Source organism: Alosa sapidissima, chromosome 5 (assembly GCF_018492685.1).
Source record: "Alosa sapidissima isolate fAloSap1 chromosome 5, fAloSap1.pri, whole genome shotgun sequence".
NCBI classification, from domain to species: domain Eukaryota; kingdom Metazoa; phylum Chordata; class Actinopteri; order Clupeiformes; family Clupeidae; genus Alosa; species Alosa sapidissima.
The window spans coordinates 20583736-20597493 of record NC_055961.1 but is presented as its reverse complement, the minus strand read 5'-3'; the positions used below and the strand labels follow the sequence as shown (position 1 = coordinate 20597493).

The window sequence follows — 13758 nt, the reverse complement described above, 5'->3', positions numbered from 1 at the left end:
TCTCCCCTCACATGTGAGTCAGGCCCTGACACACACACACACACACACACACACACACACACACACACACACACGCAGACAACCAACAGCACTGGACCTTAACCTGTCTGCCTGTGTTTGACTGGTGTGTTTTCTAACCTAATTAGCTTAATTGTGACAGCCAGGCTACACCGGGAGCATAACTGATGCGTAGTTTTAGGAGATGTACTGTAGAAGAAGATTTTTTTTAAATGTGTGCAGCCCTCTCATATGTAGCCCCACTGTGAGTCTGTGGCGTATATGGATGTATGCGAATGTAAAACTACAGTATGTGCATGCTCAACGAATGCATAGAGTGTGTTCTGTGTTCTGTGTTAATATCTGCTTAAGGAGGGTTTGCATGGCAATGTATGTGTTCATGTGGTGGTATATCAGGCATGTGTGTGTGTGTGTGTGTGTGTCTGTGTGTGTGTGTGTTTGTGTTTACAGGTGCGTTGTATGCCTGTGTGTGTTGTGTTTATTGTCCTGTATTGTATCTGTGTGTCTGTGTGTGTACAGCTGGTTGCCTGTGCCTGTTTTGTGTGTTGTGCTGTGCTGTATCTCTCTGTGTGTGTTGTGTGTATTGTCCTGTACAGTATCTGTGTGTGTTTGCAGAGGCCTCTGCTTTCCATGTGAGTCCTTAGCAGGCCATGTGTTTCCCTGTGTGGGAATCCCACAGTGCATTCCGCCCATTCTCTGGCCGTGAGTCAGCTTTCCTGGAGATCCCGGAGACAGGGGAGTGGGAACACCCCGTTCCCGGCCTCTCCCGGCGCTAAGCTTCCTGACCCAAGCTCTTACTTACCCAGCCTTCCGTGCCTTTAGCCCTCCCTACCTCCAGCCCTTCCCTGCCTCCAACCCTCCCCTGCCTCTAGCCCTCCTCCTGGGCTCTTTGCTCTGGATCAGAGTGCTGTACTCCCACTACTAGAGAAGGGGTCACAGTGGAAATAGATCTATTTCATTATTGTTTTCCACCCTCATGTCTGTTGAGATGTTGAAACAAATACAAGACAGCAGTAACATGGCAGTCATAATCTGTCATGCAAATACAAAAACAATGATCAAATGATATCTCCTTTTTTTTGTTCTGCTGTGCATCACTGAACCCCCCCCCCCCCCCCCCCCTTTTCCCTTGGTGCTGCATTAAATGTGTCCCCTCCCTCCCTCCCTGTCCTCTTAGTTTTGCCCTTGCGGATAACTCATACCGGGCGCTTCGCACGGAGCGGCGGGACCAGTGCATCCTGATCTCGGGGGAGAGCGGCGCCGGCAAGACGGAGGCCTCCAAGAAGATCCTGCTGTACTACACCACCATGTGCCCCGCGCGCGAGAACAACGCCTCCATCCGTGAGAGGCTGCTCCAGTCCAACCCTGTGCTGGAGGTACTCCACCCACCCCACACTAAATACCCCACCCCATCCTACCCCATCTGCAATAGGAGTCTCACACACATATCACAGTTGAATTTAATCCATATTCACTAAATTTGTGTCTGGGGCAGTGGCATCCATTTATTACCTAGCTTTAGGCTGAGATTATAAAGCACAGTCCTAAAGGGCCGTTCACACCAAGAACAATAACTATAATAATAATAACAAAAAAGTATCGTTCTAGCTAATGTGAATGACACACATAAACTAAAACGATAATGACATGAGCAGCGATATCGTTGGGGATCACTTTCAGAGCAATTTTGAGAGCGATAAAAGGCTGACAGCCAGTTAAAATCTATCAGATTTTAGCCTTCACATTCATCAACATGAGGAGAGACTTTCCTTATCGTTGGCCAGTGTGGACGGTGTTCTTCCTAGCTCGAGTTGCTGCAGCCGACAGCTAGGGCAGTCAGTTAGCTAAAGTGCTACACTCTGGAGGCATGAACACACAGGCTCATGAACATGCCACCAGAGTGTAGCACTGTAGCTGCCTGACACCTTTAGCTGTTTGTTGGACTTATTTTCCCAATAATGACCGGCGTTCTATACATTATCCCGATTATTATACGGCTACTTGCCTAAACGAAAAAATAAACTCCACAATATGTCTCTTTACATTTATTTATTACCGTTTCGTTGTGGCTTTTGCTGAGAAACAAATAGTTTGAATCAAACATTCTTTAGAACACAGCTGATCAACCGTCTGCCTTCACTTTTGAATGAGATCCGTTCCCATTGACAGCGGCCAATATTTAGAGGTCCTCAGGCGAAAATAATGACCGGTAGAACTTTGGGAAATCCCATTCAAGTCAATGGAGCGTTCTACCTGCATTGTGAAGAGCCGTATAATAAGTAATAATTAATACGGTAGTAACAAAGGAATATGTCACAGAGCACTATAATAAAAGACACCCAGACACACTGCAGTTGCGCACTATTAAGTTGGTCCTCCTTGCGGTTGGTATAGGAGTGTATTTGGAGTTTTATGAGTGCTCTTCGTTTCTACGTGATGAGTGCTCTGGTCAGAGTTAACGTCAGCTTATGTCGGAGAGAGGTAAACATCGACTCCATTAATTCTCTGGCAATAGAGCCTGTCGTCCTCTTTGTTGCCATTCTGTGTCATCACAGACCAGAGGGCAGGATGTAAGCGCTTCGTGTCTCACTTTGTCATTTCGCTGTTTAAGCTGTGTCTGTTTTGTTTTTCATTGCCCCTTCGAAACATCCATCCTCCAGCCACTCTATTTTGGGTTTGTATTCGCAGGCTTTTGGGAATGCCAAGACTCTTCGCAATGACAACTCGAGCCGGTTTGGAAAGTACATGGATATCCAGTTTGATTTCAAGGTACGTGTGGTTATATGCCTGACACTAGGCCCTCCGTGTGGATCTCTTGAAAGGAGAACCACTGCACCAATGAAAAGGTTGCAGTCATGTAAAAGATCTCCCTCTCTTTGTGAAGTAGTTCTGTCTGCTGTGAGTTCCATTCTGAGTCTCTCGTTGCATTCTGTCCACCATGATTAGGGTTGTCCTATCGGCGGGCACATCCTGAACTACCTGCTGGAGAAGTCCCGCGTGGTGCACCAGAATCACGGCGAGAGGAACTTCCACGTGTTCTACCAGCTCCTCGAGGGAGGAGAGGAGGATGTGCTCAAGAGACGGGGGCTAGACAGGAACCCCCAGCACTACCACTACCTGGTGAAGGTGTGTGTGTGTCTGTGTTTACCTGTGTGTGTGCGTGTATGTGTGTGTGTGTGTGTGTGTGTGTGTGTGTGTGTGTGTGTGTGTGTGTGTGTGTAAAAGGGCATCTCTTTGTGTTTGCATACTGGTGTGATGAAATTCTGATGTATATTTATATGTTTTGAGTATTTTCCTCAACATACTCCCTTTCCCATTTTAGGGAAGTTGTCCTAGAGTGAGTTCCATCAATGACCGGAATGACTGGAGAACAGTGACTAAAGCCCTGACCATTATTGGCTTTAATGAAGCAGAGGTGGAGGTAAAACAAATACATGGATGGCCACAAGTACACAAGTCATGCAGACACACAACCTCTCTCTCTCTCTCTCTCTCTCTCTCTCTCTTACTATTTCTTCCAACTCTCCACTCTCTTTCTCTTTAATACACATACCACCCATTCAGTTAAATTTACACACATAAACACACACATAAACACACACAAACATAATCAAATACTAATTTGGACAGATAAACTGAACCTCTTTTGTGTGTCCGTAGAAACTGCTGGATATTGTGGCCAGCGTTCTTCACCTGGGAAATACTCAGTTTGGCGAAGATGAAGATGGGGAGACACATATCACCACGGAGACACAGCTCAGGTACCTGTCTAAGGTGAGTCACCTGTCGGGGTTGGGGCATCACATGAGCGGAAAGGCCCTTCCACGAATCGAGAGGAATAACATGTGTTCCTAAGTTCATGTGCGTTAGCAGTGAGAGTTTCAAGAGAAACAAAGATGTTTAGAGATGTTAGATGTTTAAAGAGAAAAGTCTTTGCTGCATGTGTGCCCAAACACAACCACACTCAACCTTCCTTTGATCCTGTGTCTCCTCAGTTCAGGTTTTTCCTTTTCCTTTGCAAGCTACTCTTTCTTTGACACACACACACACACACACACACACACACACACACACACACACACACACTCCAAATGATATGTCCTGTTCTTGTTTTGACAGCTGTTAGGAGTGAATGGGTCAGCACTGAGTCAAGCCCTTACCCACAGGAAAATCACTGCTAAAGGAGAAGAGGTAACCTAGCATTTACTCCACACCACACTGTACACTGGACCAAGGCCTCAGACCCATGACACTCTAGAGTTGTCACACATCCACATGACACAACAGTCATCGCCCAAGAATTCTCAGATTCTCTGTTTGGGTTTCTAGGCAACAAAGTCATTGAGTATCCTCAGGCTGTTTATGCATTGAGTTGATACTGATATGTGTGTGTGTGTGTGTGTGTGTGTGTGTGTGTGTGTATGTGTGTGTGTGTGTGTGTGTGTGTGTGTTTGTTTGTGTGTGTGTATCTTTCAGATGGTTAGCCCACTGAACCTAGAGCAGGCAATGTCATCTCGTGATGCCTTGGCCAAAGCGGTATATGGACGCACCTTTACCTGGCTGGTGGCAAAAATCAACCAATCACTGGCTTTCAAGGTACACAGACACACTATATAGTTTCTTTGTGGTTAGACCGGTGTGATTGCTGATGCCTAGAGCTTAATATGTTGATTGTAAATATTGCTTTTCACACATGCACGCACGCACACACACACACACACTCTTTCTCTCTTATCTCTTTTTCTCTCTCAAACACACACACACACACACACACACACACACACACACACACACACACACACATGCACTTATGAGAGAGAAACAGAGAGAGAGAGATTAATCAACTCCACCATTGGGTATGTATTACGACAATGACAAAATCCTGTGGGACTGTCGCCCTCCAAGAGAAGGGAAATCCACCCTGATCTGATTACATACTGACTGCTTGGCCAAGAACTCTGTATAAGCTCTGATGCCACCTGGTGGCCATGACTAGGTTGACATTGACACCAATGCACCTGTCCTCAGCATGCTTTCAGATCTAATCAAATTTGATGCTGATTGCCTACTGTTATAAAATAACTTACAGGAAATAGTTACCTGATTTGTCTTTTTCCCTTGTTCGTTCATAGCATACCATAATAAATGGAAAGGATGTAGTCCACGTAGACATGTAATTAGTTGAGTTTCTTTTTTTTTTCAGGATAATATATATTACTCTGGAAAGTGCTCCTCTGTGATTGGACTGCTTGACATCTATGGATTTGAGGTCTTTCAGATCAACAGGTCTGTAAAACAAGCCCACTCTTTCCACAGCCCTTGTTGGTGCTTCCTCTTTGTAGGAGTCATTTGGTCTCATTTTGTGAGTGCTTAACTGGTCCACTAGGTGTCACTTTATTATGCTATGGGTGCAGAGCAACCCATGTGTTACTAGACACAAGAAATGCAAGTGGCTATGAGAGCGCCAATTAGATGCCAGTCTAGCAACCCTTCACTCATTATCCTCTTACAGCGAAGCTACACCAGGCGCATAACTGAAGCGTTCCGTTCGTGACGCGTAAAATCCATTTTAGATGAATAATCTATTTTTTTTCGAACGTACGCGCCGCTATCACGTCTGGTGTAGCTACTTCCATTGATTATAGTGGAAATTGTTGCAGCAGACGCAACGCGAGCGGAACGCTTTAGTTACGTGCCTGGTGTAGCTCAGCCCTTAGTCTAACAATACCTGAAGTTTTGCTATTCTGATCACGTGGGTTTGATATTTTACTTTTTCCACTGAGATTGACATAGCTGTAGTTTGTTTGACAACAAAACAATACACAATTATTTAAGATGACAATTACTTCACTGGTCCGTATATATTTATATTTAGTTGTTCTTGGTAACCTTCTCCCTCTTTCTTCTTTCTCTCTTTCTTTTTTTACCTCTATTCTCTGTCTCTCTCTGCAGCTTTGAGCAGTTCTGCATAAACTACTGCAATGAGAAACTGCAGCAGCTGCTCATCGAGCTCACACTGAAGAGCGAACAGGAGGAGTATGAAGCCGAGGGGATCGCGGTGAGCGAGAGAGAGAGAGAGAGAGAGAGAGAGGGGGAGAGATAGAGAGGGGCAGAGAAGAGATGAGTAGAGAAGGGGAAATGGAGAGAAAGAGCACAACAGTAAAGAAAGGAAAGATGGAAGAGTACATAGGGGATGGAGACAGATGAGAAAACAGAAAATGGCTGATCAGATTTACATGACTGAAATGCCAGCTATTGTCCAGGAAGAGTGCTGGGGACTGGGGTTGGGTTAGGGGGTTAGGGTTGGGTTAGGGGGTTGGGGCTGGGTTAGGGGGTTGGGGTTGGGTCAGGGGGTTGGGATTGGGTCAGGTGGTTGGGATTGGGTCAGGGGGTTGGGGACTGGGGTTGGGCTGTAGTGTGGGAGGCTGGGCCAGTGGAAGAAAGGGATGTGGTCACTTGATTTGTATTGAATGCTTATGAATACATCATGTTCTGTAAAAACAAGCAAATAAATGGACAAAAAAATACCATTAAACTGTTATAACAAACAAAGAAACAAGCAAACAAATAAATAAATAAATAGATAACAGTGCTATTAAAGCCAACATTTTTCCCATGTTTCTCTGACCCAGTGGGAGCCTGTGAATTACTTTGACAATAAGATCATATGCGACCTGGTGGAGGAGAAGCACAGAGGCATCATCGCTATTCTGGTGAGTAGAACTTTTCATCTCATTAAGCGCCATGCTAAGAGTTAGGAGTCCATTCCACAGTGAAAGGTTTGCATAGTGAAAAAGTACATGTTGCTGGTGTGCATGCATGCCCTCTGTTGCATGTTTTTATGGAGTATCTATCTCCACCTACTGACTAATAATATTACTGCAACAACAAAGGCATAAAGTTATGACCAGGCTTGGTCCTCCTGCCTGTTTTCATCTGGTTTGAATGCAGGGTTGGGAACGTTTTGGGAAAAATATATAATTGCAATTTTTCTGGATATTACGATTTTAGTTTGATTTGTGACATAAGTCAAGCTTCAGTACAAAAATCACTATATAGTACATTTAAAACATATGATGAAGCATTACCAATAAAGATAACATGAAAATATGAACTACTCTATCTACTAATCCAAGGATGACAATACACAAATTACTTCCAAATATAGTAAAAAACATACTTTACAATTAATCCTTTTGAATGATCTTTTTAATTCTAATTGGATGGTGTTACCATCTTTACACACATTTTCAAAACTCTACACACAAAACCCACAACTGCTGACACAAAATGCAAAAGGCCTAAAATCTCCAGCAAAATGACACACAACATTCAAAATGTCATAAATCTCTAAAGCATCATTTGCCTCACATTATAAACATTGTTGTCATAATATGCCATTTTGGATACACCCTACATGTACACACCGTTGCTCAAAACCTAAAGCTCTTCTGTCTTTCATGGGCTTCTATGCAGTGGTGACGTAGTCTAGTTAGCTGTAGTGGGTATACTCTGATGTAGCAGTTTGCTGTAGTGGGTATACTGTGATCAACTCCAAAAGTTAATACATATCCTTGCCTATTTCAAGTGGGTATACTGAGATGGTGATGCTTTTTAATTGTCAAGTGGTGTGTCCTGTAGACTACACCACTGCTTCTATGTATATTTCCATACAAGAGTGAAAGTCATCCACAGAGAGAAGTTGAAATACACAGTAATTAATTTTCATTTTAAAGTATCTGCATTGGTTCTGAACATTTCAACCGGATTTAAAGGGTCTATACCTATATAGAGTATATCTATTCATAGGCCTAAGGCAATGATCGGATGGTGTTCAGTAAAGTAATGTAATGTGGTGAATAAGTGTGGCATTTTGAGGTTGTGTTTTTGTATGTTATGTAGAAAATTGTATGTGGTGTTTTGCAAAATGTGTTTTAGGAACTAAAAAACTCAAACTCAAAACTCATTGAAAGTCAAACACTGAAAATTAGTGTAAGGTTTTGCAGATTTTGTGTGGGGTTATGGTGTTTGAAAGACATGTTTAGAAAACTGTGTGACAAGCAAAGATTTAACTGTAACTGTTGACCATTCTGTTAGCCTGACTGGTGTGTGAAGGGTGTGCTTTACATATGTGTGTGTCGTTTAGGACGAGGAGTGCCTCAGGCCAGGAGATGCTAGTGACATCACCTTTCTGGAAAAGATGGAGGACACCCTCGGAGGCCATGCACATTTTGTCACGTCAGTTGAACATACCCAAATTTGTGTATACCCTAAACACATACACACATATACAAAGACACACAAGCAAATAAACACACACACACACACGCACACACGCACACACGCACACATGCACACACACACACACACACACATACACAGTACCTACACACACACACACATACAGTACACACACACACCTAGAGACTTTGGTTTGTTTTGTGTCCTTTAGTCATAAGCTGGCCAATGGGAAGACTCGCAAAGCAGTTGGCAGGGAGGAATTCCGACTACTGCACTATGCTGGAGAGGTGAACTACAATGTTAATGGTAATAGCCTCTCGCAGATGACCCTTTTCAAATGAACAAGCCTTCAATTATAAGCTTACTGTACTTATACGAGACCAAGAAGATAATTAACTAGATGAACTCATGGATCTTTTTATTTAAACTTTTATATTTAATCCATTTATTCATAATGTATGTATCTATTTATTTAACTGTTTATTGTGTTTGTTCTTAAATGTATATTTGGCTTAGTAACCAATTAAATTTAATTAACCATTCATGAAGTCACAAAATAATGCAATATTTAAAAGAAACGCCCGCCACTGAGCCCTCTGTGGTTTAACAGAGATATTGCCTCTCCATCTTTCTTTTCAGTTTTATTTCCTTTTTAAATTAATCAGACTTTTGAAATTCCTGAACATCAATTCCTAAGTGATTACTGGCATTTCCATTTCCATTACAGCGGTTTGCGTCAACATGAATGGCCAAATCTGGCCGCGGTGTGTGTTTGACTGTGTGGAATCTGTGTAGTTCCGCTCCGTGTAACTTCCCGTTTTTCTCTTTCCTGACTCTCACAGGGTTTTTGGACAAAAATAACGATCTCCTTTACAGAAACCTCAAGGAGGTGAGTCTGAAGGAAGTGAAATAACTAACGAATCTAAGTGCTCTCTGTTAGCGACACACACACACACACACACACACACACACACACACAACACACAATATATATATATATATATATATATATATAACATTTGCCCAACTGTGCAGTACTCTAGAGGAACTCCCTCTCCGGATGTGCAAATGTGCTTGTGTGTGTGTGTGTGTGTGTGAGAGAGAGAGAGGGGGGGGGGGGGGGATCTTGAAGTGAATGATATGACTTTCTGTGACTCTAGGTCATGTGCCAGTCAGAGAACCCGATCATGAGTCAGTGCTTTCATCGAGAGGAGGTGATTGATCAGAAACGGCCTGAGACGGTATGAACATCACACACACACACACACACACACACACACATACACACATACAGTACACACACACACTAACCGAACACATACACACACACACGCACACACAAACATTCCTACACCAACAGTGGCCTACTCAAGCAAACTCTGTGTTCTCCTCAGGCTGCTACCCAGTTCAAACTCAGTCTGGCGAAGCTGATGGAGATCCTTATGTCAAAGGAGCCCTCCTACATGCGCTGCATCAAACCCAACGATGGCAAACAGCCAGGTAACTGCACAACCCCCCTCTGTGTGTGTTTGTGTGTGTGTGTGCCTGTGTGTGTGCGTGTGTGTAGGTATGTGTGTGGGTGTGAGTGTGCGAGGTGTGTGTGTGTGTTTCCAGTGTGTGTGTCTGGGGTGATGTGTGTAGGGAGTGTCAGAGATGTATTGATGTGTGTGTGTGTGTTCATGTGTGTATTTCACTCAATCTATCTGTCTCTCTCTTTCTGTGTCTGTCTCTCTCCCTTTCACTCTTGCTCTCTGTCTTGCTTTCCCCATCTCTCTGTTTCTGGGTCTGTCTCTCTTTCTTTTACCCCCCACTCTCTGTGTTCCTCTGTTTCTGCGTCTGTCTCTCTTTCACTCTCACTCTCTGTCTCCCTCTGTTTCTGGGTCTGTCTCTCTTTCTTTTACCCCCCACTCTCTGTGTTCCTCTGTTTCTGCGTCTGTCTCTCTTTCACTCTCACTCTCTGTCACCCTCTGTTTCTGGGTCTGTCTCTCTTTCTTTTACCCCCCAATCTCTGTGTTCCTCTGTTTCTGCGTCTGTCTCTCTTTCACTCTCACTCTCTGTCCCTCTGTTTCTGGGTCTGTCTCTCTTTCACTCTCACTCTGTGTCCCTCTGTTTCTGGGTCTGTCTCTCTTTCACTCTCACTCTCTGTGTCCCTCTGTTTCTGGGTCTGTCTCTCTTTCTTTTACTTTCACTCTCTGTGTCTCTCTGTTTCTGGGTCTGTTTGTCTCTCTTTCCTTTACTCTCACTCTGTCCCTCTGTTTCTGTCTCTCTGTGTCTCTCTCGCTGGGTCTGCAGGTCGTTTTGATGAGGCGCTGGTGCGTCACCAGGTGAAGTACCTGGGTCTAATGGAGAGTCTGAGGGTCAGGAGAGCAGGCTTTGCTTACCGACGCCATTACCAGGCTTTCCTACAGAGGTCAGACACACACACACACACACACACACACACACACACACACACACACACACATGCTCATGCTCATGCATTTACACCTATTCTCTCTCTCTCACACACACACACACACACACACATGCTCATGCATTTACACCTATTTTCTCTCACACACACACACACACACACACACACACACACACACACACACACACACACACGCACGCACATACACACACTCATACTCATGCTCATGCATTTACACCTAGTCTCTCTCTCTCTCACACACACACACATACACACGTATAGAAGGCATAAACACCAGTAATAATCCCAATACACACACACACACACACACACACACATATGTACACAAATACACTTACACTTACACTTACACACACACAACATGCATGCTCATACACACGTGCACATTCATACACATGCACATACACTTACACACACACACACACACACACACACACACACACACATATGCACATTTATACACATGCACATACACTTACACACACACACACACACAAAATCGCATATACTTACTGTATATTCACACTCTCAAACACACACACACAGGCATAGTTACAAGCAAGAAGTCATAAAAAGGTTAGAGTTTGAAGGAAGTGAGAAACATCTTTAACCACACATAAGAACTCCCGTGAGCTCTCACACTCTTTGTACATTTTAAGGAACTTCCTGAGCATGTTTGTGTGTATGTGTGTGTGTGTGTGTGTGTGTGTGTGTGTGTGTGTGTGTGTGTGTGTGTCTCCGTGTGTGTATATTTATGGTTCTGTTTACTGTAATTGCATACTTTATATAAAAACTACATTTCAGTAGTATACACAATGCAGTATTTCTGTAATGAGATGGAATTGTCTTTGCTTTACCTTGCCCAGGCATATCTATTGTTTCTCACATGGTATATTGCACTTGGTCACCTGTTCCTCCAGATACAAGTCCCTCTGTCCGGACACCTGGCCAAGCTGGCAGGGGCATCTGGCTGACGGTGTGGCGACTCTGGTCAAACATCTGAGCTACAAGCCAGAGGAGTACAAACTGGGAAAGTAAGTGAGCTCAGGGAGCAGTGAGAGAGGCAGAAGTCAGGGACATACAATTTTCCATTTCGGTTCATTCGATTGTATTGGGGCAGCCGTGGCCTATTGGTTAGGGCTTCTGGCTTGAAACCGGAGGGTTGCCCGTTTGATCCCCGACCAATAGGACAAATGTGGGCGGGGGAAGTGGTTGAGCACTGCTCTCCCATCCCCACACCCCCGGCTGAAGTGCCCTTGAGCAAGGCACCTAACCCCTCACTCCTCCCCGAGCGCTGCTGTAGCAGGCAGCTCACTGCTCCGGGTTAGTGTTTGCTTCATCTCACTGTGTGTTCACTGTGTGCTGTGTGTGTTTTACTAATTCACGGATAAGATAAATGCAGAGACCAAATTTCCCTCACGGGATCAAAAGAGTATACTCATTCTGTTCGTTCAGTACACATTTTTACATTCCCGTTCCAGTGTTCCATCCAAGGCCTCTCCTCCAAATGGTAACCGGTTAGAGCATTATAAAAGAATGGTCAATAACATTCCTTTAAATATGACATTGATAATGACAAATTGATTTTTGGCAGGTGGCACAGTAGCCTAAGCTTTTTTTACACAACAGCCCTAGAGCGTAAATCAAAGCACATTAGATATCAAGGCTAACTATTAAAAGCACTGTGCCTGAATTCAGGCATGGGCAAAGATTTGAAAGTAGGCAATTAGCCTATATAATATGAGATCTTCAAAAATATCTGACAGCCTAACTTCAGCCAGAATGCATTGTGTAAATTTTTCAGTACATTATTCAGTACATCATGACAGTGAGTGGTGTTAGCCATATTAGCATTTTGGTTTTATAGTCAATGTCTTGTGCACCTTCAGTTGAACAGACATAATGTACACCCCACAATATTGACGTGTTGTGGTATCCTAAACTATAGTCCTTATTTACAACAGTGTTCGTAATCAGTGGATCAGTTAATGCAAGTCAGTATAAGATACATCATATTATTATTCTAATTATTAAATCAAACTAATATAAGATACATCATATTATTCTTATAATCATTAAATTGGCCAATTAAACATTCCTGTAAAAATAAATAACCATATGCCTTGATGAAGGCTCCATACACATTGTCAAATTTCCATCTACATCCGCAGGTCCAAAATCTTCATCCGTTTCCCAAAGACACTCTTCATCACCGAGGATGCGCTGGAGGCCAGGAAACCCAGCCTGGGTGAGTCAGCTGAAAATGGCAGAGACGAGTGAGGAGCATGATGAGTTCCATTACTATCTCATTTCTCCATTTGCACGACGAGTGAGAGCATTACACTGTGTTGGGTTGAGTAAATCGCCATTGTCGTGTGTCATCTTTAGATATGGTTGTCAGCATGGGTCGTAAACAAGCAGTGTCACTTGAGTGGACAATGTGCTGAGGTCTGTTGGCCTTTTTAGTCAAGTGCTCATTTCAAATTATCTGTGTATATCTGGTCAATGTAATATTTATATTTATTAATTTAGCAGACACTGTTATCTAAAGTCACTTACGTCAACTATATTACAAGGGATTACATTGTCCTGGAGCAACTTGGGGTTAAGTGCTCAAGAGCACAAATGTGGAAGCCAGGAATTGAACCCACAACTTTTCAGGCCACTGTACACTAACCCAGCTCCTTAACTACTACGCTACTAACACCCCACATAATATACATAATATACAGTACAGTATCTGTTGTGTAATTCTCCCAGGCAGTGTAGATATTCTCTACAGTTCTGTGGTAGATAGGGGGTCTAAACAAAAACATGCAAAATTGAAAACTGCGGTATCTAAGAACTTTATACTTATCATTGTCCTTATCCTTGGGACTTCTCCAAACATACATTATGTACATTTGTTAGAATAAAACTATTGATTAAAATGCTGATTCGGTGCTGAGTCTTGCATAATAGACTTCAGGATTGTTGGGTGATGTGTCCAGAAGCTGAGAGCCAATAGACACGTAATTGCACCTGGGTGACATGCATCACTGATCGCCACGCAGTGGGGGTGTTGA

General features: G+C 43.4%; 1 protein-coding gene across 4 annotated transcripts in view; it reads left to right on the top strand.

Moving 5' to 3' along the window:
- The window catches only part of LOC121708785 (unconventional myosin-Ic-like), a 43383-nt gene that overhangs the window by 15082 nt on the left and 14543 nt on the right, over positions 1–13758 (top strand). For all 4 annotated transcript variants that reach the window (XM_042091677.1, XM_042091673.1, XM_042091676.1 and 1 more), the window contains 19 exons: positions 1–13; positions 1196–1394; positions 2707–2787; positions 2965–3144; positions 3341–3439; positions 3679–3792; positions 4138–4209; positions 4495–4614; positions 5222–5304; positions 5971–6076; positions 6651–6731; positions 8165–8256; positions 8471–8565; positions 9102–9148; positions 9420–9500; positions 9654–9759; positions 10552–10669; positions 11614–11727; positions 12865–12941. The exon at positions 1–13 is cut by the window's left edge and continues 103 nt beyond it. In XM_042091677.1, coding sequence (XP_041947611.1) covers positions 1–13; positions 1196–1394; positions 2707–2787; positions 2965–3144; positions 3341–3439; positions 3679–3792; positions 4138–4209; positions 4495–4614; positions 5222–5304; positions 5971–6076; positions 6651–6731; positions 8165–8256; positions 8471–8565; positions 9102–9148; positions 9420–9500; positions 9654–9759; positions 10552–10669; positions 11614–11727; positions 12865–12941 — 1878 coding nt within the window. The remainder of the gene's footprint in view (positions 14–1195; positions 1395–2706; positions 2788–2964; positions 3145–3340; positions 3440–3678; positions 3793–4137; positions 4210–4494; positions 4615–5221; positions 5305–5970; positions 6077–6650; positions 6732–8164; positions 8257–8470; positions 8566–9101; positions 9149–9419; positions 9501–9653; positions 9760–10551; positions 10670–11613; positions 11728–12864; positions 12942–13758) is intronic.